Below are 24017 nucleotides of genomic sequence, written 5' to 3' on the forward strand. Positions count from 1 at the left end.
TTTCAACAACCATCATCTCGCAGATCTCCCATGCGTCACAAAGTGGCTCAAGTTCCACATTTCAATACGTCTGCTCTAGGCGAAGATCGCTTAGGAGACGGTGATGTCGGCGGAGCCGGAGGACTGGTAACCCTCGGTAGCGACGATCTGGTAGTTGTGCTGGCCGAGCTTCATGCCCAACTTGGCCCAGGCGTTGAAGTGGTTGGCGGTAGTGACAGTTCCAGAGGAGCGCTTGTTCTTGCGGATAGACCAGTACTGGTTGAAGGTGGCGGTACCCTGGATGGAAGGCTGCTGAGTGCGGACACCCTTGTAGATATCGTAGACGGAGCCGTCAGTGGTGACGGTACCCATGTGGGTGAGACCGCTGCCGGGGTTGTAGGTGCCGTAGGACTCGAGGATGTAGTACTCGACCAGAGGGTTGGTGCTCCATCCGTAGACGGAGAGGTAAGAGTTGCCCTGGGGAGAGTAGCTACCCTTGAAGTTGATGTTGCGGGCAGAGCCGGTGGCCCATCCCTTGCCGGCAACGAAGTTGTTGCAGTTTTGCCAGCTGACGGAGTACTCGCCGGCACCCTTGTTGTTGCTGTTGGACAGAATTAGTTACTGAGCTCTAGATATAGCTCGAGAACCAGAGACTCACTAATTCACATTGCCTCCTTGGGCTAACCAGAAGGAATAGTAGTAACCGTTGTTGGTGCCAGTTCCGGCAGGAGTATAACGCTCGACCAGCGAGGACATGCCGTTACCAGTAACGGGCTCAGCAGCGGGAGCTGCGAGAGCAGTAACAAAGGCCGCAGCGGCGACGAAGAGGGAAGAAAAGTGCATGCTTGCGGTGTTGGAAATGAACGGTGTTGTTTTGAGTTGGAGAGAAGAAGAGAAGAGAACTGTTGTTGCGATGAGGAAAAGAGAAATACGACGAGGGACTGCGGTCTACTTATATGCTTTCTCTTGCCATATTGCCTCTTGACGATCCGGCCCAGGCTCGACAAAGCAACGCAGGGTGTCTTCATCAAGATGGCGACATGTTGAGTTGGACTCGTTACGCTGGGCTGTAACACATTAACGAGAAGGGGGGCCAAGCTCACTCCACAACATTCGCACAACCTGAAGCAAGCACCCACAAGCCTATTCCGCTGCTAAGCCTTGCTGCCAATTTTGCCTATTCTTTTTAGTGCTCCAAGGACCGATCCGGGGGCGGAACTGTGTGGGGGGATCATCTGTATGCCCCTGCTTTCTGATCAATATCATGTAATTCAGCCTACACGGAGGAGAGCGAAGGAGGTCTCGACCACGTTCTTCACCTATTCGACCCCTGTCTCACTTGCTCTCAAGCTTCCGCAAGCTTTCCAAGATTTAGCCATTCATGCAGAATAATCTTGATGGTTCTTGGTGATGGTTTTCGCAGGTTGTGCGGGGGAGAATGGGTCGCTTCGCCAAGTTGAAACAAGTGGTGCGGCCGAGAAGGATCCGATGCACCAATGGCAGCCTTCTGTCCAGAACGACACGCTGTAGATGACCACTCGATGATGATGGTTATTCTGCTATACAGCAAGAAGCTTTTGCTTCTAAACATGCTGTCTGGTCACATGCCGATCATGTTTTGTAGGACCAAGATGCCTGAATTAGCTCTCCTACTCACAATACGTTAGCTATAGGCGTTTGCGCGCAGCCAACTCCGACCTCACTCCTTACACCATCGCCAGACACACGTCAATCTCCAGAACACAAGTTCAGGCCCATCAACATGCTATCTTCAAGACCCGCAGAAAGAACCAAACTTGCTCATGGAGACAGCCGGATAGTAAGCTGAGCGTCGCAACTTCCTCGCAGCGCATTGCTAGGGGCGCATATCAAACTTGCCCGAACTGGGCCGTTCACGGGAGCAGCTTCCCTGCCCTCAATAAACGCCATGCGCAATTTGCGCAAAGAGGAAGGAAGGTGCTGTGCTTTGCTTCTGTGACAACAGGGGCGAAAAAGCATGTCAGCAGTTGAGTGGATGTATTGCTTAGAAAGCAGGAGTGCTTGCAACGGTGAGAGTTGGTGAGATTCTGTTACTAAGTCTCTAATCTGTGGAAGCATCCGCGGGTTCACGCTATGGGCATGTGAATAGTCCCGTCTTCCAACCTCCCGCCATCAAGGTCGCCTCTCGAAACTGGTGAAATGCTGGATCTGATAACAGTGGATGAAGTGGGACTTCCACTACGACTTTAGCCGTGAACAGCAGCACAATGAGCACAGCACGAGCACTGAGCACCGATTCCCTGGCCAAGAAGAGATGGAGATCTCGTTAGTTCATGACAACATAATATCCACGCTCATATCCTTCATCACAGCTTCCCAATCCCAGGCATCATCGGCACCATGTGCGGCATCCATCCTGGACCAGACCTCTTCCAAGATGGCTCTGGCGTGCACGATATTCGTCCGCTGATTACATGCATGAAGATCCTCCAAACTCTCGAGCACCAATTGCCTCTGAGATACCTCGAAGCATGCACAGCCCAGCAAGAACAGTGGTGGGAACAACACACCACAAACCCAGCCATTCATGCCATTGCTCCTCGTGACATCTCGCAGTGCAAGCGATATATACGACAACCCTTCCGACACGACTTGAGTCAATTCCGCACTCGCTTTGGATGGCTTGATGGTGCGGTAGAGGTATACATAGGCGCTTTGCCGATATGTCAGCGAGGACCAGTATTGTGGAGTATTGGGCTGAAGGCGAGACTGCCATGTCCGTAGCTGTGTTTCAACACCCAGCGCCAAGCTGAGGAGCTGCTCATCCATGAACCACCTCGAATTACCTATGCCCCGATGATATCTTATGGCATCTCGGACCTGCCGAGTGCGTGACATCGGGTCTAGAAGGCCATGCAATATTCCGTCGACGCAACTTCCCGAGAAAGTGCCCTGCTCCGCTGTTTCAGTCTGACATCCTTGCATAGACGACTTCACGACATTGACGGGGTCGAGGCAGGAGATTGTGTTGGCGAGGTTGTGGTACTGTAGGAACTGTCGGGCGAAACTCTGCACGTCTGAGCTCAAATCTCCACAACTGTCCACAAGTCTTTGTGCGGCTAACAGGTGACATCGATAGCTGCCATGTATTTCTCCTGTGACAATCGCCTCCAGAGCGAGCAGTATCGTCTGCAGCATGATGCAGTCTGCGTTTTGTGTGGAGTTGTCTGAGCTGTAGGCTTCGACGCCTTTTCTGAGCGTGACGACAGCACGGTCGAAGTGGTGGCTGTGGCGGACAACAATTTCCTGCGCCGAACTTGGCTGATGAGCGAGAAGGCAGGAGGCGGAGAGGCAAAGGAGCGAGTGCATAAGACCAGTGTTCCCAATCGCCATATCTATCACAAACCCGTCGAATGGGTTGTTGGTCTCGGAGTATATGTTCAATGTTTGAGCCGCGTGGGTGATGAAGTAAGAAAATAGCTGTGAGTCCAAGGGGTTGTCCATCGCGCTGATGATTTGTGGAAGTTCAGACACTATCACGGCTGTTTGAGGCTTGTCAGTCTACCGACACGATGCTCGTCTAAGGTCAAAGACATACTAGAGCTTTTACTGCGAGCGCCTTTCCTCCAAGGTTTCCTCATCTCATATCCACCGCAGAGGATGTTGTTCTTTGCGCAATTCTGACCTGAGGTTGTGTCAGCATTGGTAACTAGCACTCTGGACCTTCGAAGATGGCTCTCTGATCTTCAAAGTCGAGGTCATAGACTGCAGTCTGGTGTCGCTATCTTCTCTAAGTGTCCACGTTTTCTTTGGTGCAGCCTGTCGAAGTGCATGGTGCTTTTCGAATCAGAGTCGTGCCCAGTGAGAGCATGATTGCCTCATCTCCGTGGACAACTCTGACAGGGTGAAAGCACATCGTGCATCACTTCAGCTTCATCGCCCCTGAGGAGATGATGGCAGGAGAGCGACGGTTGTGACAGAGCTTTGCACATATGAAGGTGGGAAAAGAGAGTCTTACAGCCTGGCCTTGCTTCATCGCACTTCTTCTTCCGACGTCGGCAAGTTTTACCTAGGAAATGTCAGCAGCGATCTGGGTACCTGCTTGAAGTATAAACATACAACCGGTTTTACTCCTCCTGTGCAGCTCGACACTGGTACTCGGACTCAAGCTACCAGACGGCTCCGATTTAGTAGCCACCGGTGGTGACGACGAAGACTCCGCCATCCCGGAATCGATTCTTCGACCTGTGGGTTCGCGCACGCAACGAACAAGAACGAATGGATCTAAATGGATCTGAACAGGATCGACGGAGTTTGTTTGAATCTGGCCTTGCAACTTGTTCGGGTTTCGAAAGTCACAGAAAAGTATATGCACCACACCATGGGCCCACGAAGGCGGAGGATCAGGAGAGATATAAACCGATCAGATGGTCGGTGGCTGTCCTGTGGACACGGGTGATGGAAGCCGACTTCTCTGCAGGGCACGGGTGATACGAACGACAGTCCAGTGTGTGAACTGCACCGTCACGGATGCAAAAGGAAGAAGAGCCACGGAGAGGTCTAGGCAAAAGAAGAGCAAAGGACGCATGACTCCCGAAACAATCTACGAGGCATGGCATGGCTCACAAGAAGGTAAACCTCAGACAGGAGAAATCTGCCGACGGCGAGAGTGGTAAGACATCTCTTTGCTCTTGCATGACTTTGGAGTTATTGTTGAGCCAATTGTAAAGCCTGCCAAGGGGAGAATAGGCATTTCCGCAAGATGCACGCTAACTACCTTCCGTAACAGAAGCCTGTAGAGAAGCTATGTGGAGTAAGGCAGGTGGCTCGGATGAGGGCTTAACGTCCCAGGTGGCGCCTCGCTGAGTGTCAAAACCTTGGGACTGGTACCAGGTGTTGATGTGTCTCCTAGGATTGGGGATTTTGATCAACACTGCCGTCGCGATAGAAGAAATTTTGTGCCACATGCAAGTTGCAGCGTAGACCTATTCAGTCAACATGGGATAGTCTAAACCAGGTTGGTACTCCTTGTTTATCCCACTTGCTCCTATTTTGTCAGCTACGAAACTATTGACGTGCGACATGCAGCTAAACCGAAGCGTTGGACACTCGGCATATGGACTTGCGCATTCTTGTTTTGGTTACAAGGGTGGTTGGTAGGCATACAAAAGGGTATTGGATGGACGTGTTGGTAATCCTCCGTGTGGCTGCAGATCACCGTCCCGAAGCCTTGGTTCTGGGCCACTGGGCTTGCATATCACGAAACTACGGACCGCGCCTGTCCGAGAAGATTTCCACACGAGACGGCAGATCACTCTTGGTGCCCGACAGATGGTACTCGAGCGTCTATCAGAAGGCCCCAACGATTGTCACAGGTGCATCGCGGATGCGTTTCATACATGCCTTGGTGAGCTGCGAGTCAGGCCTCAGCCCTGCCTATTACGCCACTGCGCTTCTTGTTTTTCAGAGAGGCTCTAGCAAGAAGATCTGCCGGCATTGGAACCCGCTGAAAAGCACTAGCTGTCCGAAGGGGAATAGGAGGAGAGTTGCATGGACTGGATCAGAAAATCCCATGCGCTTGATATCAGCTTCCAAGAGGGATTGCCTGAGTCAGATCCTCTGAGGTCGCCAGCTGCATGTCAACGCTGTGGACACGCTCGACCTGATTCGTATTCCATGCACGACAGGTTTTGATAGGCAGTTTCTGTGCAACTTCAGAAGAAAGAAGGATAGTGGACAGCTCAGCCAAAAGCTGCAATGCAACGCTCAGCGCTGATTTAAGTCGTCATAGAATTAATAGTAACACCTAGGTTGGAATGGGACCCCTGAAGAAAACATAACTCATCACACGCCAGTGATATAGCTCCTGCTTGCGCAATGTTCTGGCCGAGAGTGCATGGCCGTTTTAGACAATACCATAGACTCTTTTGGCGATGAAGTAACTGATCATGCCGAAAGCGAACAGACCGGCTGTGAGACCCCAGAACCAGGTAAGATCCTCGCCATCTTGTCCGGGCACCTACGAAGATCATTAGATGGTATGCTCAATTAGGATGCGCAATTAATATCACATACCTTGGTGTTCATTCCCCACATTCCGGTGACAATGTTCATGGGAAGGACGATAGTACCCAGAACGGTCAGCTTGCCAAGGACGTCGTTAGTCTGCTCTGCACGCTCGTTCATACGGATGTTGATCTGGGCGAGGTAGTTGCCATGTGCTCTCGAAAGGAGACTAGAGGACATGGTCAGTCGCTGGATTAGGAGCACCTGCTCTCGATTGAGACTTACTTTTCGTAGTGCGACAAGTTGCCAGTCATGGTGGCTACGTGATCCTGGATATCGCCGAGGTACAAACCAATTTCAGATCTGGGAGCAACCTCCCAATGCTCGTTGCATCTTTTGGCAAAGCCTTTGATGACATCCGCTTTGTTACCAAGGAGGCGGTAAAGACTCATAACCTTCTTTCTGCAGTTGCCGACACGTCGAAGCATGTCACCACCACTATCGCCGGCAGTGCGTTCACCCTTTTCAGACTGAGTATCGCTTCCCGCGACCTTGTTCATCTTTTCGTACTCAAGCTCCTTGGCCTTTGCGCTATTCTTGGCCTTCTCGTCCGAGTTCTCGTCAGATGAGTGCAGAGCAAGAATCTCGTAATCAATCTCGTCTACTTCATCTTCGATGACCTGGACCAAAGGAGCGTACACGTCTGTAATGTCATCAATGATGGCGTAAGAAATCCAGTCTGCGGTCGGAGACATGTAATCGTTAAGTTGACGAATACGACGGCGGACATTGGCAGGGTGGGGTGTCATGGAAAAGTGGAAACTGATGACTCCATCCTTGAAGACAACGACATACATGTTGACGGGCTCCATGTATTCTTCGTTGTCCTTGTCTTGCTCGAAACTTCGGTAGTTGACAAAGTAGTAGCTCTGGAACAGCTCGACCTTTTCACGAGGCTCTTGCATCATGATATCCTCTACTGTAAGCTGATGGATACCAAAAGCCTTGGCAAGAATCTTCATCTCGGTCTCTGAAGGGCTGAGAACGTCGAGCCAGAAAGTAGGGCGAGGGCCATAACGCTTCTCCTTGGGTTGACGGGGGCGTGATTGGGCAGGAGTTATCGAGGCGGATCTATCTTTGCCATCGCCTGCGATGGAGCTTAGCCTCGACTCGCGACCAGAAGGAGCCTCCGTTGGCAAATCCTCCTCTTCCGAGCTGCTATCATCACTGAGCTCCGGTGGGTCAGGGTTGAAGAGCTCACGGAAGGTGGCACCGAATTGACAGAGCTCGGAGATGGTCCTGCTATGGATGGTGCCGTCGAAAGTTTCGTTGAAGTAAGTGTAACGGTATGGGGCGTCATCTTCCTCGCGATGCCATTGAGTCTTTGCAGGACGCAGACGTCCGCCAACCATGACAGGCTCGCTGATCTTCTTCGAGCGAATCTGCTCAGTGTGATCTCTCTCCTCCTTTTCGATACGGCTCCACTCATCCAGGACATCAAGGTCGGGCCATTGACGATGGCGTCTACGACGACTGGTTCGTCGTTGACCTTGGTCAGTGGGTGTAAGGTCGTCTTCACCCATCTCAGATTCGGCAATATTGCCGGGATAGCAGACATCATTCTCGGCGAGGTTGGCGAGTGTTCGTCTACGAGCTTCGGCACCCGGAGTAGGGGGCGATGAAGAAGGGAAGCGATCCGAGTTGTTATCACGGTCAATGTTGATGACAGCATCACGGTTTTCAGAGCCTGGGGAACCAGAGAATTCCTGAGCGATCATAACGTCGTCGAGGGTTCCCAGCTTAGGGGAACCAGGCATAGACGGAGGGTTGTTGACATCGTAGTCGTCGTCGCTGCCGCTTGGGTACCTAAGCCTCTTACTGGACGTGCGCGATGTGGCAGACTGTCTGCGACGAGTACCACCGTAGGCGCGATGGCCTGATCTGTTGCGCTCAATCGGAGGGCGGTCGTAGTAAGACTGGGAGATGAGAGGAGTGCGGTCGGTCACGGCTTCTTCGTCGTCATCGTCGCTGTAGTGCATCTGGCGAGGCTTGACGGGACTGGACTGAGAGATTCCATGCTGGGAGTTACGATGGTTGCGAGGGAAAAGGCCGGCGGTGCTTCTCGAAGCCTGCTGGACGCTTCCTCGGCGAGGACGAATGGGCTGGTGGTCGCGGTGGTCAAGGAGGGCGTCACTCTCGAGGCTGGTGTTGCTACGTGCGGCCGACTTAAGGCGGTAGAAGCTGGTCTGGTTGCCCGATGGTCTGCTGGTCGTCAAAGTCGGTCGTTGAGGCTGATCGTCGTCGTCGCGTTCGGCAGCAGTCGACTCGGAAGGGGCGGCGAAACTCTGTCTGCGGTTGCGACGCTTCTTGCCTGCGCGATGGCGCTTCTTCTTGCTGCCACCAGCTACTGACGAGTTGGCCGTGCCGTCTCTAGTCGAGCTTGCTCCCTCTCCGGCTGCTGAAGCATACGACTTCTGGGGGCCCTTTGGCTTCACCATGGCCGCCGGTCCAGCAATGTCTGCGATGGAATTGCGCGGATCCATCAATGCTTCACGACTGTTCGATAGGAGCGTGAGGAAAAAGTCAGCATCACGACCCGTCCATCGAGAACATCGTCCCGTTCACTCTCCACCATGTCCGTGCGCTGCACCGCCAGTGACGTCGTACCTGCTTTTCCCGTCATTAGCTCTCCTCTTGGCCCACTTCCTAATTCGGTACTATCGCACGTGAGCATATGTATATGTCCAACATTTTCAGAAGGCCCTTTTCAGCACCTTTAGACAGTTCTAGGGTACTGAAACACTTGCGTGTAAATGGTTTTTTGCAACTTCGTAGCATAGGCAATATCTGCTTACGTAGAATTGAGAGTCAACAATGGTACTATCTTGATAGCACAACGCGAAGACTCTACGTACACACAGTGGGATAGCCAAGTACCAAGTAGATGAGTGTGTATGTGTCTAATCATTCGAGTCTGAACCACTTTTGGTTCGAAGACTCACTTGTCCTTAAATCAGCCTTTGTCATTGTTGACTTGTCACCCAGATCCTGGAACTCGAATTCGAATGTAGAAGAAAACGCACTTACATGCGTCAGCGCCAGCACAACATTTTCAAACCTACATAGCCATGTTCCTCAACCACCACTGACCGTCTAGTATGTTTGACGAATGATTAGACACAAAAGCTGCCGTGGTATAGCGGAATATGGTCAAATCATGCTTGTCAAAGGTATAACCCTGTCACGAACAAGAGCCTGACCAAGAGCCTGACCAAGAGCCCAACGAGCTCACAACAAAGTAATCCTGACTTCTGACGTACAACAAAACTCACAAACATAGCTTCAACAGCTAAGCAGTTTTGAGAAGCAATCATAAAATATCATTCAAGTCATCAACTATCAACAAACGCAGCGACCAGCACCACAGCCTCATAACATCATCTACAGACGAGACAACCCAGCAATCTCTCTGGGAGCATGATAATTAGGCACCTTCATATCAAGCGCAGAACCAGAATAACCCAAGTCCTCAGCCACAAGCATAGCAGCCTTTTCTCCGATAAGCAAAGCAGTACTGTAAGTGTTGCAGCCCACATTATCGGGACAGATGGACAAGTCAGCAACCTTCAAGCCCTTGACACCGTGGACGTTGAGGCGTTCGTCGAGGACACCGTGCTTGACGATGGAGTTTCCTTCTTTGGGTGCCATGGAGCAGGTGCCCAGACTGTGCCAGGTGGTTTCGACGTGGCGCTTTGTCCACTCGATGACGTGGTTAATGTCTTCGTTGGTGTAGGTGAGGTCTTCGCGGATGTCCTGCTTGTTACTGTTGAGGAAGGATGGGGAAGGTGCAGTGCCGGCCTCGAGGGGCATAGACCAACTGCCATGTTGGATGCCGGCGGTGATGTGGTTCTCACCGGCGTATGCCTTGGTGGTGGCGAGGTCCATGTCGAGGGCACGGGCGGGGCTGTCAAAGGCATAGAAGGGGTGCATGGAGGTGACTTCTCCTGCGTAGGCGTCCATGCGACGGGCAGTCTCACGGGACTTGACGTAGCCCCAGACCATGGGTGCCATATCTCTCTTGTCGTTCATGAAGCCGGCATCAAAGTCGGGTGCATCTGTCACATGGTCAGCAAATGTTGCATCTTTAGTACGTACACATGAGCTTACCATAGGGGCTTGGTGAAGTGATGTGAGTAAAGCCTCTGCTGAACGGATACTCGAGGAAGTGGAACATGGTGAAGAACTTGCCAGGAGGCATGAGCATATGGTCACCGAACCAACCAGCGATCACCTAAGCCACGGTTAGCACATCCACGCTCAAAGGCAAAGTCGCAGTGTCCTCGTACCGAATAGTGCATCACGGGCTTGTCTGGAGCATTCTTGAAGTAGCTGTCCCAACCAGATCTGAATTCGGGGCAGGGCCAGGAGTCCATTTGGTTGAGTTCTTCCTCAGTTGGTCGGATCTTGACACCAGCTTCGATACCATTGGTGGCGAGAGGTCCAGTACCATTGATGTTCCATTGATCAAAGACTTGCTTCTGAACAACGGGGTCCCCACGAACAAAGTCGTCGAAAGACTCGATGTGAGGCTTCGCACGGAAGACCGAGAAGGTCAGGTAGTGGTCCTGGAAGTTCAAACCGACACCGGGCAAGTCGACGAGAGGCTTGACACCAGCAGCACGGAGCTTCTCGGGGTCGCCTGATGATATGTTAGCAGAGAACATGGTGTTAGAGGTGTATGAACTTACCAATGCCCGAGCGTTGAAGGATCAGAGGAGAACTGAGAGTACCACCACTAACAACAATCTGCTTTCTTGCACGGTAGACCTTGGCTTGGTCTTGTCCAGGAGTCAGGGGCTTAGTAGGAACAGTCTTGACACCAACAGCTCTGCCACCTTCCATAATGATCTTCTCAACCTTGGTGTTGCAGACCAAGTGCAAGTTACTGTGGACAGAACGAGTGCTGTGGATGTATGCGTGAGCAGAGTCTGAACGACGTCCAGTGTCTCTGTTGATCCACTTCTCCCAGTGACAAGCTCCGTGACCGGTTTGCAAGTCCTGAAGATCGTCTGTGACGGGGATACCTTGTGACTCGACAGCTCTGAGGAAGTCTTGCATAACGGGGTATGTGTAGTTGCCGAAAGAAACCTTGATTGGGCCTTCGAAGCCGTGAATATCACGGTTGTTGCAAGCTCTCTGGTATGTTTCGTGCTTTCTCATCAAGGGAATGAGCTCCTTGGTGGTCCAGCCCTTAGCTTGGAAGTCATCGTAGTCTGAAGCAGAAGCACGAGTGTACATCTGGGCAATATATCAGTACGACTGTTCGAATAAAGTCGTAACATGAACAGATAGGCATACCATGAAGTTGATAGAAGAACCGCCTCCCAGGATATGGGCACAGGGTACGACAGCACGACGACCACCGAGCCATTCAGACGGTCTCGAGTAGTAGAACGAAGCAGTCTTACTGTCGAGCTTCATGTTCTTGGGGTAGATACCGGGTCGGTAGACCCAAGGGTTGTTGAGGTTGGACTCTCCAGCTTCAATGAGCATAACCTGGAGGTTGTGGTCCAAGTTGGCCAAGCGGCCAGCAACGACACAGCTAGAATAGGTCAGTCTAAGAACGTCAATATCAATGGACTGAAGACCCACCCGCATGATCCTCCACCAGTAATGATGATGTCGACCTCGTCTGGAACAACCATGATGATAGATTTTGCTTCGAAACTTCTCAAGAAAGTATCAGAAGCGGGTCTGATGGTCTTTCCAGAGCATTCAACACCTCCCATATATACCTCGAGTCCCACCAACAGCTACGCGTCCCTCCAAACACAGCCCCGCTTTGATCTCAGAGTAACTCGGGTATATGGGATTGGCAAGCTGTATGATTGTGAGGGGAAAGGGCGCCTATCAGGTACGAACCCACGTCTGAACGGCGGCTAAGTGATCAAGGCGGCGCGGGATGAGATGGCAATCGAGTGGTATCCTTGTCCAGATCCACCTCCATGCAGCTAGCAAGCTCGCACAGTACGTGGATGAAGATCGAGCCGCGTCGAGCACTGCACGGCATCCTGGATCGTGAAGCTTTTCTACCATGTCGTATCGAGCAATTTGAGGATGAGGTGAGTGTATGCTAGTAGTTCATCGAGAGTTTCCTCATTCTCCTCACGAGATCGATCTTCGCTGGGCTAGCTGTACCAGTCGAACAAGCGCGTGCACCGTCCAATCTTGGGGGAATACGATAGCTAGGCAGAGCTGTTGATCCTAGCATGTCTCGAGATGGCTGTCTGGTAGCTGCAGTAGCTCCTCTGGAACCACGCAGCAGGGAACGTAGATTGTTCCCCGCACGTATGCGTTCGAGCTGACCGCAATGCAGTTAGAGATGGTTGGACAGACGATCTAGAGCTCCGAGTACCAGATTTCCATGGATGTGTAAGCCTCCAGAACGTGTCTTGTAGTACAGTACATACATGGTCGATAAATCTCTGCGAAGCAATTGTCATGGTCTTCAGCATATGGGTACTCGATTGTGACCCAGCGATCAGATGAGGTCTGAGTTTATCATAGCAACCCATGTGAGCTCCTGACTAGTTTTGGCGGGGCGATGGTGGGGAGTTCTGGGAAAGGTACGTCTCAGAGCACAAGCCCTGGTACGTACATCTGCTTGCGGCGCTGGGTGAACCTGATATTGCGGGGGAATGTGGGGTTCATGCAGGGCTCTTGTTGGAAGAACAGGAAACCGAGCCAATAACGACTCATGTACAGTCCAATTTGGACCTCACCTGATACTTGGCTATACAAAGTTCGGGATTTGATTTTACCGTCTCGGCCGGGAGACAGAACCAAGCGCATTGGGATCAGGGAGCGTGACGGTGGCCGACTCCGTCTCCAGGCACTAGATACTGTAACAATCTCGACTGTGAGGTTCAAGAAGAGAGAGGTCAGGAATTGTCCATTGAAAGATAGCAATATGACCTGGCACTCAGTGGACACTTTCCAGGTCACTGAGACCTCCGTATCCTGCTATGATTAGTCGTAGTGATCGTTGTCAGACTCGAGCTTCGTGAGGCAGACGCTGGAAAGATATCGCTATACGCTTGGTATGAGGGGTAATGTCCCTCTGTCTGGCGTGGGGAGCGCGTGGCGCCAAGTTGTCAATGTGAGACCGGACGCGGATCCACACCCCCTCTCAAAGACGGTAGTGACAAGAGCCGAAGCATCCGAACACGTCAAAATTTGAATTGCACTGGGTTCACAGTGAGTGAGCGATGGTTCGATTTTGAAGATTCAAATCTTTTGTCCAATTTGATCTGAAGAAGTGATGCAAAACAAAAGGAGAGAATAAAAAACGAAAATCAAAACAGCCAGCCTCTGGGGTATCTAGTGTTGCGCTGGAGGCATTAAGTGACTTTGAAGCAGAAACTCAGGACAAAAGAAAAGAAAAAATGATGGCACCCAGCAAGGTGCTTACCGCGCTGTTGTCGAAAACCTCGCAAACCAAGGTCAGGTTCCTTGTTACGCAGATCTTTCGGCCTCCGCCCACTCCTTGGAGATCTCCTCTCGTACTCCCTGACACCACTTGAAAATGGTCTCATCGAACTGTTTCCAAGCGTCTTCATCCTTGCCGTGTACGACGTGAAGCACATTAAAAGACAGGAGGGTCTCCCATCGAAGCTCTGCGGCTTTCGACCAGAAGCGCAAGTTCTCAGCACATCGATATGGCTTCGCTACATCTGTGAAGAAAGTCTTGATCTCACCGAAGGGACGTTCGGAACGACGGACCATCTCGTTGTGAAGCTGTACCAGACGCAGACCACTCTGCAGAGCTTGCAGGAACGGAGATGGCCCTTCAGGAGTCGATTCGGTCCACGCAGGAAGAGCATCTGAGTTGGTGTCGAAAGAGCACATGAACAGCCATTCTCTCTCGCGCTCTCGACCAGTCCAGTCTCCTTGACGCCAGGCACAGCTATCTCGTGAAGCTTGTTCTTCTTGTTCTCGCGACTGCTCTTGTGACATCAGGTCATTGATGCTATCGATCCAAGATTTTATCCCAGCTCTTTCCTCATCTTTGACGCCTCCACGGAACTCTCTTGCGGCTGCGCGTTTGAGAACGTCAAGGACTTCGTACAAGTCTCCGCGAATCTTGCGTTCCGACTGAATCGCGTAGAGTTGTTGTGGATGAGGGTGTGACGTGTAGTATGTTTTGGCGGCACGGATGGCGAGGGTGATAATATCAAGGAGGTGGAGACCCATAATCTCGTGCCATCCCTGGGCGATCGGTGGCTCGTCAGGGTTTGTGGGTGCTCGTACAGACTCTACAATGGCTTCTCGAGTAGCGTCGTCGTACGAGACGCCTTCGGCAGATTCCTCGAGGACTTTCTGAGCATCGTCTAGGGCTTCGCGAAGCTGTCGACGAAGCATGGGAAGCTCTGGTGGTGGTTGTACGTTTGGTTCCTTGTAGGCGTATGTTGACACAGTGGGTGGTAGCATGATGGGCTCTGACCATTCCTCGCTGTCGTCTTTGGGGCTCTCGACCAAGCCATCTTCTGATGTCGTGTAGATAGCGACATTGGTATCTAGTTGTCGTACGCCTTTTTTCGGTTTCGCATACTGGCCGCCTTTGCCGTCCAGAAGACCAGTGCGTGCAAAGTAATATTGCATGTGAGCGATGCTTCCTAAGCTCATGACGCTGTCGCGGTTTCTTGCCGAGTCGCTGAAGGCGGTGCCTTGTGGTCGCATGTATCCATTCTTGCGGCGACCTGAGTCGGAGTGTGCTGAAGATGAGGACGCTGATCTGCTAGATATCGTCGATGGTGTTGAGACTGAGCGTTCGGAGCGAGCGTCTAATGAGGGACACGCGCCGGGGTAGAGGGCTGGCGAGGGACAAACATTCGAGGCAGGAGACGACGGACGCAAAAGGGGGGATGTCGAAGACGCGTCCATGTTGAAGGGCTATGTGTTGATGTTGATGCTGGTGCTGTTTGTTCGAGGTACGGGTAGTTGGACAGACAGAGATATGACACCTCAAACCCGGTTCAAGGGCACTTTTTCTGGATGCCGTCGTCGGTCACGGCGCGCCAGGGCAATATTAATCTCCGCAAGTCGATGCAGCCGCGTTGCTTGAGTGATCGTGCGAAACTCCCTACAATCTCGTCTCCTTTTTCGCACTTCCTGTCAACGTGTAACAGTGTGGCTCTCGCGGAAGACAGGCTCGCTTGCGATTGAACCACCATGTTTGGGTTGCCATGGTTGTCCATGCCAGCTTGTCTGTTCGAGCTGCGAGACCGTTGATTGAACCCCTATACAAGACATAACAAAACAGATGGCGTCACTCCAGGGACCTGAATATGCTTTTGCATATAAACTATAACTTCTTTCCTTGCCATATTGTTGTAGAATTCCCAACCACTGTTGATGTATTCTTGCCAGCCAAACTATTCATTGTGCAAGGCCAGCAATCAATTTGGTTTGACAGGAACGTAACCAAAATTGATCGGCTAGCTCCATATTACGTGTTTCATTAAGTTTCATCTACGCAATTCATCGAGGAAGCACAAGCTACAACACTTCTGAATAATCCAAGTAGATATTTCCATTTCTCACGAGATGAACAAGAAATCGGAGCTTCCTTTACTTTCATCCATACTATTCTATGTCTTGGTCTGCTGTCTCGTTGGAGGTGCGCAGGAGCCGTTGGCTGTCTCTGACTGCGTCTTGTCCTCCGCCTCCATGCCTGTGCTTAGCGTGTCTCGAATTGGATCGCTACTTTGACAGCTTGTTGTGCTGAATATTCGTGCGGTGAATTATGCATTTGCAAGTATCGCATGGCCGTTGATGCTGATGCCTGCGCTGTTTCAGGCCTGTCATGCTATGGCAATGTTGTAGGCCCACATTCGCTGGCGTGCCTTACACAATAGCGAGATGATCTGGATAGCCGTATGTAATAGCATGTCGGCCTCGATAGCAGGGCAAGGTGCCGAAGCGGCCGTCCATGTACTCGAGTATACTTGTCCAGTAGATAATGAATTGATTGTGAGTCCGTCATGTATTTTTCAGCGCTTAGACTTGCGCTTCTTGAAGACGACTGGGGCATCTTGTTCGACCTTGAGTTCAAGTTTGGCTTCGGATTCTGTAGCTGGACCGGATTCGGCGATGTCTGGCACAGCAGCGATAGACTCAGTAGTATCAGCATCACCCTCCTTTTTCAACAAGTCAGGCTCCTCAGACTTGACTTCCTTCTTTGCAGTAGCACCAGACAACAGAGCATCCAGGTCTTCCTCATCGTTGGCTTTTGCACCGGGATAAGTCTTCAAGCGTGAACCCCAGGCTTTCGGAGCCAGTTTGATATCTTCGTCATCCTCGTCTAGTTTTCGCTTTCTCACACCAAAGGCCTTTGTATCGTCGTCTTCGTCATCCGATGCAGACTTGACGGGCTTAGAGTAGATGGGTGTCTCGGAAACGGTGGACCATTCACCTCGGATAGACATATCACGTCGGTATTCATCAGGGATGGCGACACCCATAGCAGCAAGCTGTTCCATCTGCCGTTTTCGCTCGGCGACCGAAGCAGGTCCAGAAGGCGCGGTGGACTTGAGCTTTGGCACAGGAAGTTGCGAGCCAGAAGCGACAGAAATGGTAGGCTGTGGTTTGCCAGAGACCAGGCCGTTCAATCGAGCGACTTCATCTTTTGCGCGCTGCTTCTCTCGATCATCGCGTTCGGATTTCTTGTGAAGTTCGCGCAACGAGCGTTGGATGTTGTTCTGGTGTTTCGGCGTGGCTTCGTGAGATTTTTTCTCGAGGCTTGTATCGCGCACGTATGTCGAGCAGAACTTGCACCAGTATTTGGGCGTCGATTTCCAGTATTCCGACATGTTTGCGACTTGAGTAGTTGAGAATGGAATGGCCATGGAAAGAACGATGACGAAGTTTGAAGAAAGCTTGGGCCTGCCCCACGTTGGTGCAAGTCGAAGCAGCGGCGATGTGCGATGACCTGGAGACTGGAGTCAGTCCATCCACCATCAAACATACAACAGCAACACATCCACAATGGCCGAGACCGCCATGAGCCTGATCGCACGTTCGGGCGCCCTACGACCGGCATCGCGCCGTTCCCTGGCCGTCCTCGCCAACAGCCGCTTCACCACCCAAAGAGCCGCCTTCAGTTCGCAACCGCCACGCCTTCTACCATCCACCGACTCGCTGTTCTCCCGTTCCTCTGGTTCCAATGAGCCTACGAGCTACTTCCAGCGTTCATCACTACCCGCCAATACCATCGTCAAGTTTGTACCCCAGCAAACAGCATGGATCGTCGAGCGCATGGGCAAGTTCAGTCGCATCTTGGAGCCCGGTGTCGCCATCCTCGTCCCCATGATTGATCGCATCGCCTACGTCAAGAGTCTGAAGGAAGCTGCTATCGAGATCCCTTCCCAAAGTGCCATCACCGCCGATAACGTTACTCTCGAGCTGGACGGTGTACTCTACACTCGCGTTTTCGATCCTTACAAGGCCAGCTACGGTGTTGAGGATGCAGAATACGCTATTTCACAACTCGCTCAAACCACCATGCGTTCCGAGATTGGTCAGCTTTCCCTCGACCACGTCCTGAAAGAGCGTGCTGCTCTGAACACAAACATTACTCAGGCCATCAACGAGGCTGCACAGGACTGGGGTGTTACTTGCCTGCGTTATGAGATCCGCGATATCCACGCTCCTCCTGGTGTCGTTGAGGCCATGCATCGTCAGGTCACTGCCGAGCGTAGCAAGCGTGCCGAGATTCTGGAATCTGAGGGTCAGCGCCAGAGTGCCATCAACATCGCCGAGGGTCGCAAGCAGAGTGTCATCCTTGCATCCGAAGCCTTGCGCGCGGAGCAGATCAACATGGCTACTGGTGAGTCCGAGGCCATCCTCCTCAAGGCCAAGGCCACCGCTGCTGGTATCGACGCTGTCGCAAACTCCATCGCTTCAGGCAAGGAGAGCGCCCAGGGTGCTGTCAGTCTCAGTGTCGCCGAGAAGTACGTCGAAGCCTTCGGCAAGCTGGCCAAGGAGGGTACCAGCGTTGTTGTTCCTGGAAACGTCGGAGATATTGGCAGCATGATTGCCACCGCTATGGGCGTCTACGGCAAAGTCAACGAAAGCCAGGCCCGCGCCATGGCATCCAAGCAGATCTCCGCCCCTTCAGAATCATCCGAGCAAGATTCATCCAGCAACCAGAGTGTCACCGACAGCGTACTCGAGAGCTTCGAATCCACACGGGCAAAGCACTAAGCAACATACACCTTCTCTCCTAATTCCGGAAAAACTGGTTGAATCTTGTCATTAGCCAGGCGTCATCTATTGTCTCGTTTTGTATGAAAGAAAAGAGCGTTGTTAGCGTTTTTATGGACCAAAGCATTTTTTTTTGTTGCAAAAGGTCCTCCCTCCTCACCACCACAAAGAAAGGGGACCGAGTCTTCTTTTTCTACCCTCCGTCTTGTATATTATTATCTCACACAACTCACTTTTTCTACCCATCACCCTTTTTCGGTTTCCCTGTGCTGTCTCGTGAAGCTCGGCTCATCAAAGACAGTTCAGGAAAAGCGTGACATGTTTTGGTGTGCAGATGGCATGACATGGGATGACACGAAACAACCATGTTGTTTTTGCAATCACTGAGTTTAATGGATCGAGAACACGAAAGTGAGTCTAGTTTTAGATGAATTCTTCTTTTCGCGGCTTCGTTTACATCACTTGGTGTTTTCACAAGTAACACCATTAGTGAGATTTTTAAAGTCATCAAACTATAAGGTGAAGGGAACGTCGCAACTACAAGTTAAGACTCAAAGATAGACCCAAGTATTGTACAGTGAATACTTGCCAAGGTGTTGATGTTCGACATTGAGATTGAAGGAAAGTAGCAAAGCATGACAAAAAGGACATTCAGAAAAAAAGCTGTTTTTCGACAAGCAAGGGAAAAGAAACAAGTATCCATAACCTCCCATGGCAACTTTTTGAGCCAGATCACATTCGACCCAACTTTCCCATCATCATCTTCGTGAGAATCCTCCATAGCAGAAAAGATGCGTGCTCAGCAAACAAGAACATGTCCATGAACTCCTCGAGAGCCCAGTGTGCCTTTCTCAAAAGCAAAGAGAAGAAAAGCATTCCTCCGAGAGAACAGAAGAGAGAAATCCTCCAGTGGAACAACAGCAAAGTAGAGCAAAGCAAACCGATTCAATCCAACAGAGCTGGAAGCAAAATTTATCCTCCTCCAGCAATCATCAAACCTTGTGCAGAACCAACCAAACAGGTGGTCTCTCTCCTCCATTCTTCTCCGTCCAGCCCACGGCAGCCAATGTGCCTCCAGCCTTGTCACCGCCGAACTCAACACAACTGCCCTTCTCAAACTCTCCATCGCCCTTCTCCTGGACCTCGGTGAGTGCCCAGCCGTTACACTTGTCTCCCTCTCTACCGAGCAGTTGCTCCACGAGCTCGTTGACTGTGATGGGCGTAGGAACTTGGAACGTCTTGCACGTGAAGTTCTTGGTGCAAGGGGCTTCCCAGACCTTTTGCTTGGGAATGACGTGCAAGCAGGTGCTGTGCTTTGGGTAGATGTATTTCATGCCCGGCAGAGGAGGTGTGGGAAGCGTGATGGCCTTGATCTTGAGGGCTTTCTGGGAGGCGGTAGTTTTGTCGGAGGCGGCCTCTGAAGGGGCTTTGACGGAGGCTGGAGGCGCCGAGGGTGGTTTGGAGGAGGCCTTTGTGGCAGCTGAGGACTTGGAAACGACAGTGCAGGAGACCACTGTCTTGCAGATGACGGCGTCGCTGGTCTTTGCGGCTGAGGATTCAGATTTCTTGGAGGCGGTAGATTTGGCTGGCGCGGAAGAGGCGGGCTTGCAGGGGCATTTGGCAGACGAGGGAGCTTTCGATGGCGCTTTCGAAGGAACCTTGGACGGCGCCTTGGACGGCGCCTTTGAGGGGGCTTTAGCAGCCGAGGAAGCAGGTTTGGAAGGCGTCTTCGTGACGGTCTTGGTAGAAGTACCCTTGATGGCAGTAGTCGTCTTTGTGGTGACCAACTCCTTGCCCTTTGCTGCCGTCTCGGAACCGGCGACTGTCATGCAATTGAGCGGGCAGAAGGGTTTGACAGGCACGGCAATGCACGGAGTGGCGACCAAGACAGGCATAGCGAAAAGCATTGGGGTGGGTGGCGGCGGAGGTGCGGAAATGGGTTGATAGCCGTGTGGTTTCCAAGTGTAAGGTGGAGAACTGCACATGTGGGTTGTGTTTGATCAAGGAGCCTTGGTTGTGCTTGAGTAACAGGTACTCAGACAAGGCAAGCTTGGTAGACTGAAGTTGATTGTTGATGTTGAGGTTGAAGTGAGAGAGGAAGAGGAGGATTGGGCGGCGCTTTATAGGTCCAGAGGGCGCGTGTCAATGAGCACGTGCTGGTCAGGGGTGTGAAGATGCTACGCCATTGTGATGGTATAGTCAGAGCGTGAGTGGTTGCGGAAGCATATGCTTGTCTTATATTGGTCAATCTTCAGGAGCTTGAACTGCTTTGGCACGCGCCGGAGTTTCACAGGGTCGCGACTTCCAAGAATTAAACCTGATCGTGATTGCGTGCCCAAGCACGTGTTTTTGGTGCGTTCATGCTCTTGTTGTTTCGAAATAATGAATTTGGGTATCTTACTGCAGAATTTTCTCTAACCACCAGCGATCACGGCCAAGCCTTCATATACCTTGCGCCTTACTGCAAAGAACGCGCCTTCACGGCGGTTTGCAGTAGCCAGATAGTTGCCTCCTTCAATCTCAATTCTTCCGTTGGCAGTCTTGCGGACGACGACAACACCGTCAACCAACAGCGTACCCTCGCCTCTGAACTCTGCTGCGTGACCAGATGCTTGCATCAGTTTTCGCAAGTCAGCAAGACGAAGATCGCCGACGTGCAGTGGTTGTGTCGTGATCTGATTGTTAGCTGCTGGATTGGTCGACAGCACATCGAGGACTGGCTCTGTTACGGTCTCGGCATCCTCGGTAGCATTGCCACCCTCGATCATCTTTTGCTTCTTCCTCTTGATAGCTTCATCACCGTTGGCTTCAGCGAGTAGTTTCTGTACGGCTTCAAGACGACCAGTGACAGCGACAATGCCGAGCCCCTTGACGTTCTGCCAGGCAAGCTTCTTGACCAACTCTCGACTAAGCTTGAGCGTCCATGCATTCGTGTCCACACTGGCATCGACAGTCTCGCCGATGATAGGTGTGAGGATATCGACAGCATTTCCTTCTCCAGATGCAAGCAAGACTCTGCAATCCTCGGCCAGTGCCAATGTCTCCGCCTCTTCTCCAGCCACGAGAATCAACTTTCTTGGTCGAATGAGAGGGATAAGCATCTGTAAGTCACGCTTCTCGTGTAGACCTGAGAAATCCACGTAGGCTATTCTCACGTTCAGTTGTAACGACTCCTCGGTGAAAATAGCTTTGAGGGGTCCTTCAGGAAGCGCCTCTTCGGGCTCGTAGTCTGACTCTTCTGACTCGCTCGCCGCATCGCCATTCATATCGTGATCTTGATTGGTTGACGACCTTGAGTTTGCAGCGTCGCGGTCATCAGGTTTGTTCCTCTTGTCGGAAAATCTGCCAGGTCGTCCGTTCTGGATAGCGCGGGGTGCAACTTCGTCCCATTTGCGTTTTTGTCCAACAGCAGTTTCCGTCTTGGCTTCGGCTGCGTCCTGGCCTTCTGTATCGTCCTTCTCTTCCGCACGCAGGTACTCTTCTGGTCGGATTACTTCACCAAAGTCATCGGCGCGCCCACGTTTGGCGACAAAGGGGAACACCTTTTCACGTCCTCTCTTGTTCCGCACGTCATAGTCGTAGACATTTTTGCGTCGCAAGAGAACGTTGACACCGAGCTCAGCATCTGTCAGGCCTACCTTCCTCCTGTGTGTCATGGTTGCAGAGATGTTGAGTGCTCTTCCCTGGTGCTCGTTCTCAGACTCGTCAGAAGATTCAGAACTGTCCGACGACCCGTCATCAGCCAATTCTGCAGCGTTTTCTTTTGTGAGAGTGTTGTCGCCTTGTAAAGTGCTGTGCATCTGACGTCGTCGAGCGAGGTATTGTTGGTAGAGCAGGTTTTCATCTCCTTCGAGGCGAGCAACATCCAGATGGCGTACTTGTGCTTCTACACCCGAAACTTCGACAATGTTCGCGTCCTCATCTCGTGATTCGACCTGCTGGCGCCAGTACTCCCACAAGAAGCGGCCGATACCCTTATTATTCGGCGATGGGTTTGCGGCTCGTTCTGTCAACACCACAAGGTTCCGTGGGTCGTTGCAGATCTTGCGAATGGTATCGTTGGAGAAGCCCCATTCTAGCGATCGATCACTTGCCAGGATGACAGCAGGTTTTCCAGAATCCAGGAGGCGGTGTAGCTGTGTTTTCTTCTCGACAAGCTTGAGATATTTCAGGTCGAAGGGAGTGTCCTCATCACGACCAGTCTGGCTTCTTTGGTTGTTTTCGGATTTTCCTTGGACAGCAGCCTCCATTTCACGTACGATGGCATCATCCATCCATTCGATCATACTACGAGCATACCTGAGCGTAGCGGAAGCGGACTTGGCAGCAAATGCTAGCTTTGTGTTACGGTAGAGTTCTTGGTTTGGACCATTGGAACCTTGTCGCCAGTGGTGTTCGAGAATGTAAGCCAGTTCGAGCATGCGAGCGCTAGAGTCGGTGGGAATGAGCACGGTACCACCGTTGGAGATTGTTTGATTGATCAGAGCGAGAAGAGCATCGTCGCGCTTCTTGCGGCCACCAGCGAGGTGAGAACGATCGGCACCCTTTGTACTGCAGACTAGTGCAGTGGGTCTGCGTAGTTGTTCGATAACCTCAGCACCTCCACCTGCACCTCCCAACCAAGCGGCACCTGACAAAACATTCTCTTTCGCCTGATTCCAGTCGACGGCGTAGACGATAGATTCGAGGCCATGTTGAAGATGCCAGATGGTTCCACCCAGAGTGTGACCGGCGTTATAGGCAGTGATGGTGAGGCCTTGCAGAGGAGGAGAAAAGGGCGAGGGAATCGGTTGGTGAGGTTGTGAGTACTTGAGAGGGTTGATCAAGGAGAAATATGAGGCAATCTCGTCGGCGGTGGGAGGTTGGAGTAGGAAGTTGGCAGGCACTTGCGACTTGGACAGTGACTCTGCCAGGGCGGAGGCGGGTACAATGGAGGCTTGATGGGCGGCGGAAGCATACAGATCTTGGATGAGAGTGCGACCGAGAGAGATGACGGGGGTGGTAGCATAAACGGGGATAGATGCGAATAGCGGAATGTGTTTGCAGCAATGCGCGAACGCGCCCAGATGGTTCAGCGTAGGGTGTGTAAGAAGGACGAGCGAGATTGTAGACACGTTCCTATATTGACAATCAGTCTATCGTCACAGAAAAGAGGAAGGAGTAGGCGGTAGTGCTTACTGCTCAATGTGGACGAGCTTGTCGGCGTCCAAGGACTCGTCCCATCCGACGTCGACAAGGATCTTGACACCTCCATCCAGTTCCAACAACGACTGCGAAGCTGCCGATTCAGACTGCGCGCCCAGCAGCGGCGTGAAAGTGAACATGGTTGTTGACGACAAAGATGGTCGCGATCTTGGCCGGAAGCTCCAACTTAGGCCTTTGGTATGCCCTGTCTTGGCACCAAAGAAGGTGGTGTTCTTCAACCAACAAGCGGCACTTCAGTAATTTACCGATTAGGAGTCAGTGTCCACCTCCCGTCTTGGTCATATGCTATAAAGATATATGTTGCTAGTTTATTAGTTATTCTGAAGAGGAACAGTTGTAGCGATTCCATGCTCGATCAGTGACGCACGCTTGGCAAGATTCGGCTGCGCATCCAGACATGTTTCTGGCCGAAACACCTCTCTTCTTTGCACACGACCTTGCTCAAGTGGATCCTGGGTCCTGGAACAATCACCATGGACGTACGAACCTTTATATCGGACAACTTGATCAAGCTGGTCGGCGGGTCCGAGAGCATGATCATCGACTTTGTACAGCAGACGGCCAGCTCGGTCAAGAACCCAGAC

The 24017-nt window shown here is 51.9% G+C and overlaps 11 protein-coding genes across 11 annotated transcripts; 2 read left to right on the forward strand and 9 right to left on the reverse strand.

Moving 5' to 3' along the window:
* Nucleotides 1-90: 90 nt before the first annotated feature.
* Nucleotides 91-822, reverse strand: M438DRAFT_262326 (xylanase G1; the record flags this gene model as incomplete). The annotated part of the gene is made up of 2 exons (XM_029899810.1): nucleotides 91-580; nucleotides 638-822. 2 exons carry the CDS (start codon nucleotides 820-822, stop codon nucleotides 91-93), a joined length of 675 nt encoding a protein of 224 aa, XP_029766235.1.
* Nucleotides 823-1674: 852 nt separating this feature from the next.
* Nucleotides 1675-2182, reverse strand: M438DRAFT_19012 (uncharacterized protein). The gene has a single exon (XM_029899244.1). The coding sequence runs from the start codon at nucleotides 2074-2076 to the stop codon at nucleotides 1780-1782; it is 297 nt and encodes a 98-aa protein (XP_029766236.1). The 5' UTR covers nucleotides 2077-2182; the 3' UTR covers nucleotides 1675-1779.
* On the reverse strand, nucleotides 1973-3622 carry M438DRAFT_341753 (uncharacterized protein). The gene is made up of 2 exons (XM_029904577.1): nucleotides 3557-3622; nucleotides 1973-3500 (listed from the first exon to the last, which is right to left on the reverse strand). Exon 2 carries the CDS (start codon nucleotides 3460-3462, stop codon nucleotides 2290-2292), a length of 1173 nt encoding a protein of 390 aa, XP_029766237.1. The 5' UTR covers nucleotides 3463-3500; nucleotides 3557-3622; the 3' UTR covers nucleotides 1973-2289.
* Nucleotides 3623-4825: 1203 nt separating this feature from the next.
* M438DRAFT_19008 (uncharacterized protein) lies at nucleotides 4826-5722 on the forward strand. The gene has a single exon (XM_029899243.1). The coding sequence runs from the start codon at nucleotides 5075-5077 to the stop codon at nucleotides 5579-5581; it is 507 nt and encodes a 168-aa protein (XP_029766238.1). The 5' UTR covers nucleotides 4826-5074; the 3' UTR covers nucleotides 5582-5722.
* Nucleotides 5723-5863: 141 nt separating this feature from the next.
* Nucleotides 5864-8462, reverse strand: M438DRAFT_263275 (cora-domain-containing protein; the record flags this gene model as incomplete). The annotated part of the gene is made up of 3 exons (XM_029899875.1): nucleotides 5864-5977; nucleotides 6034-6193; nucleotides 6250-8462. The coding sequence occupies 3 exons, from the start codon at nucleotides 8460-8462 to the stop codon at nucleotides 5864-5866; spliced, it is 2487 nt and encodes an 828-aa protein (XP_029766239.1).
* A 943-nt stretch (nucleotides 8463-9405) lies between these two features.
* M438DRAFT_262819 (alcohol oxidase p68) lies at nucleotides 9406-11669 on the reverse strand (the record flags this gene model as incomplete). The annotated part of the gene is made up of 6 exons (XM_029899844.1): nucleotides 9406-10079; nucleotides 10132-10255; nucleotides 10311-10663; nucleotides 10713-11262; nucleotides 11323-11566; nucleotides 11617-11669. The coding sequence occupies 6 exons, from the start codon at nucleotides 11667-11669 to the stop codon at nucleotides 9406-9408; spliced, it is 1998 nt and encodes a 665-aa protein (XP_029766240.1).
* A 1552-nt stretch (nucleotides 11670-13221) lies between these two features.
* M438DRAFT_341758 (uncharacterized protein) lies at nucleotides 13222-15166 on the reverse strand. Its single transcript, XM_029904578.1, has one exon. It carries the CDS (start codon nucleotides 14905-14907, stop codon nucleotides 13480-13482), a length of 1428 nt encoding a protein of 475 aa, XP_029766241.1. The 5' UTR covers nucleotides 14908-15166; the 3' UTR covers nucleotides 13222-13479.
* A 372-nt stretch (nucleotides 15167-15538) lies between these two features.
* Nucleotides 15539-16850, reverse strand: M438DRAFT_341759 (uncharacterized protein). Its single transcript, XM_029904579.1, has one exon. It carries the CDS (start codon nucleotides 16833-16835, stop codon nucleotides 16017-16019), a length of 819 nt encoding a protein of 272 aa, XP_029766242.1. The 5' UTR covers nucleotides 16836-16850; the 3' UTR covers nucleotides 15539-16016.
* Nucleotides 16851-17025: 175 nt separating this feature from the next.
* On the forward strand, nucleotides 17026-18228 carry M438DRAFT_263322 (uncharacterized protein; the record flags this gene model as incomplete). The annotated part of the gene is made up of 1 exon (XM_029899881.1): nucleotides 17026-18228. One exon carries the CDS (start codon nucleotides 17026-17028, stop codon nucleotides 18226-18228), a length of 1203 nt encoding a protein of 400 aa, XP_029766243.1.
* Nucleotides 18229-19220: 992 nt separating this feature from the next.
* On the reverse strand, nucleotides 19221-20213 carry M438DRAFT_262211 (uncharacterized protein; the record flags this gene model as incomplete). Its single annotated transcript, XM_029899800.1, has 1 exon — nucleotides 19221-20213. One exon carries the CDS (start codon nucleotides 20211-20213, stop codon nucleotides 19221-19223), a length of 993 nt encoding a protein of 330 aa, XP_029766244.1.
* A 214-nt stretch (nucleotides 20214-20427) lies between these two features.
* On the reverse strand, nucleotides 20428-23729 carry M438DRAFT_19119 (putative cleavage and polyadenylylation specificity factor). Its single transcript, XM_029899250.1, has 2 exons — nucleotides 23407-23729; nucleotides 20428-23346 (listed from the first exon to the last, which is right to left on the reverse strand). The coding sequence occupies exons 1-2, from the start codon at nucleotides 23550-23552 to the stop codon at nucleotides 20643-20645; spliced, it is 2850 nt and encodes a 949-aa protein (XP_029766245.1). The 5' UTR covers nucleotides 23553-23729; the 3' UTR covers nucleotides 20428-20642.
* Nucleotides 23730-24017: the final 288 nt, after the last annotated feature.

This window comes from Aureobasidium pullulans (assembly GCF_000721785.1).
Source record: "Aureobasidium pullulans EXF-150 unplaced genomic scaffold scaffold_1, whole genome shotgun sequence".
Taxonomy (NCBI): Eukaryota; Fungi; Ascomycota; class Dothideomycetes; order Dothideales; family Saccotheciaceae; genus Aureobasidium; species Aureobasidium pullulans.

Excerpts from the sequence above, each read along its gene's own strand:
- M438DRAFT_19012 (XM_029899244.1), bottom strand. The coding sequence starts at position 2,076 with ATGCTTCCACAGATTAGAGACTTAGTAACAGAATCTCACCAACTCTCA.
- M438DRAFT_341753 (XM_029904577.1), bottom strand. The coding sequence starts at position 3,462 with ATGGACAACCCCTTGGACTCACAGCTATTTTCTTACTTCATCACCCAC.
- M438DRAFT_341758 (XM_029904578.1), bottom strand. The coding sequence starts at position 14,907 with ATGGACGCGTCTTCGACATCCCCCCTTTTGCGTCCGTCGTCTCCTGCC.
- M438DRAFT_341759 (XM_029904579.1), bottom strand. The coding sequence starts at position 16,835 with ATGTCGGAATACTGGAAATCGACGCCCAAATACTGGTGCAAGTTCTGC.
- M438DRAFT_19008 (XM_029899243.1), top strand. The coding sequence starts at position 5,075 with ATGGACTTGCGCATTCTTGTTTTGGTTACAAGGGTGGTTGGTAGGCAT.
- M438DRAFT_19119 (XM_029899250.1), bottom strand. The coding sequence starts at position 23,552 with ATGTTCACTTTCACGCCGCTGCTGGGCGCGCAGTCTGAATCGGCAGCT. Across the intron at positions 23,347-23,406 it reads AAGCTCGTCCACATTGAGCA|GAACGTGTCTACAATCTCGC; the intron begins GTAAGCACTACC and ends TTGTCAATATAG.